Source organism: Portunus trituberculatus, chromosome 24 (assembly GCF_017591435.1).
Source record: "Portunus trituberculatus isolate SZX2019 chromosome 24, ASM1759143v1, whole genome shotgun sequence".
Taxonomy (NCBI): Eukaryota; Metazoa; Arthropoda; class Malacostraca; order Decapoda; family Portunidae; genus Portunus; species Portunus trituberculatus.
Window position 1 is genome coordinate 42,716 of NC_059278.1, and position 1,928 is coordinate 44,643.

At 52.3% G+C, this 1,928-nt stretch overlaps 1 protein-coding gene across 1 annotated transcript in view; it reads left to right on the plus strand.

Annotated features, from left to right (window-relative positions):
• The first annotated feature begins 697 nt into the window (after positions 1 to 697).
• The window catches only part of LOC123508257 (dual specificity protein kinase shkE-like), a 1,329-nt gene continuing 98 nt past the window's right edge, over positions 698 to 1,928 (plus strand). The window contains exon 1 of the mRNA XM_045261830.1: positions 698 to 1,928. This exon is cut by the window's right edge and continues 98 nt beyond it. Within this exon, the coding sequence (XP_045117765.1) occupies positions 937 to 1,710 (774 nt within the window). The 5' untranslated portion in view covers positions 698 to 936 and the 3' untranslated portion in view covers positions 1,711 to 1,928.

Sequence of the window (1,928 nt, forward strand, 5' to 3'; positions counted from 1 at the left end):
CCGCTGGAGTCCGACAACCTCTCTGGACAGCTTCGTGCCCCTTTAGCTAGGAAATGCTCCAGCTCATACGGGCGGGAAGCAGGGTGAGGAGAGGGAGTGAGAGACACAGGTGAGAGGGGCAGGAAACTTGGAACCATGGGAGGCCCAAGGAACTGTGTTTGGTATACATTACCATATTCACTTATCCTCAACCAGTGTCTCTTGCATGTCAGAAACAAAAACACACCTGTCACTCCTGTGTTCACTCATGGCAGGCAGTGTCATCTGCAATGAGCAAGTGCCTTAAGGACATACGAAAATGAGGGGAGTAGCAAGGGACCATCATCGTTCTTATCAGTCATGCTATAGTGGTGACGTCTCCACATATTGTGATGATGATGTTCCTCAAATATCGCCACAAGTCCTAACACTATTATAAACTACTAAAACATGAATCTAATATCAAGATCCAGCTGTTGTTTAGTGAACATGGCGCAACGCGTGACTCAGCCACAGTCAGCACGCACACTATACGAACTGTGTCCAAATTGTCCTGAGTTTCGTTTACCTTTGAATCCTTCGCTTCACGTAGCAAAGAACGAGACGGGAGTGACGCAGTTCCTGTCGTCAGTTTTGTGATGTGTTTTGTCTTTAAATGTCTCTCCTTCACTCCTTCATTCACACGTACAGTACACTGAGACATGCTCGTAAAGCAAACAAACAAACGCGCGCACACACACACACACACACACACACAGGATACTCTCCGTTTAACAGGAAAAGCTACGTTAACCTCCAAACACCGGGAGTTGGCCCGTAGATATACGTTATCTCCTCGTACTACATGTATTTAACTGGACGCTGAGAGCCCCGAAGTCATTCCGAGCCTTGCCTCCGGCAACAGCAGGTCCCTCACCGGCGCTGTAGCGACAGACGACTGAACTCTCACACGTCAACATGAATCCTTGCTTCAGCAGCGGCCTGTCCGCCGTGCCTTCAGCAAATCTCACACCCACGCAAGCCAACAACAGCTTTGTCGGGGGCGCCCCAGGCCTGGACCCCTACGGCCAGTACGCCACCACACCGTCATGGCCACCACAGCTGGACTCCAGCCCTCAGGCTACAATCAGTGACACTCCTCAGTTGTACCTCGATGATAACGAAAAGCTGGACGACGTCAGTACCTGGAACGTGCAGACCATCCACCAGGTGGCCGCGTCCCTCGCTCAGAACGTATCCGACAACCCAGCGTATTTTGATCTGGAGGATCAATGGCCTCTAGCATCACAGGACGCCTGGAATGACGACGAGCACGAAAACAACAACAACAATAACAACAACGGCTACGGGGAGGAAGACGTTTTGGGTGCGTATGGCAACACTGCCCCTCTCTATGCAGTTCCCAGTGGCAATGGTGCGCCTCAGCCTTCCACGGGCGCTACTCCCCGCCGCCGGAAGCTCAAGATGTATGAGTGGCCGCCTCAGTCAGATCCCGAGCTAGAAAAGAGGAGACAGCGGGCGGTGCGGCAGTATCAGCAGCGCCTCAAAGAGGAACAAATGGAACGCAGCCTGCGTCGCCAACTGGAGGAAAGGCAGGGCGAGGTGGCCACGCTGACCGCTGAGGTCCACCAGCGTCACCAGAAAGTGCTCATGTTGAAGAGGCTTGTCGCTGAGAAGCGTGCCGCTCAGCAGAGGCACATGGCACACCACCGCCAGACAGGAGGCTTCTGATCCCCTCCACTCTCCCTACACATTCCAATACACACTACCAGTACTGAAAGTTACTGCTGTACCCACTAAGGTCTTTCCAAATGCTTCATATTTATTACCAAAGTGATACACTGTGATAGAATGCTTGTGGATGTGTGTGTGTGTGTGTGTGTGTGTGTGTGTGTGTGTGTGTGTGTGTGTGTGTGTGTGTGTGTGTGTGTGTGTGTGTGTGCGCGCGT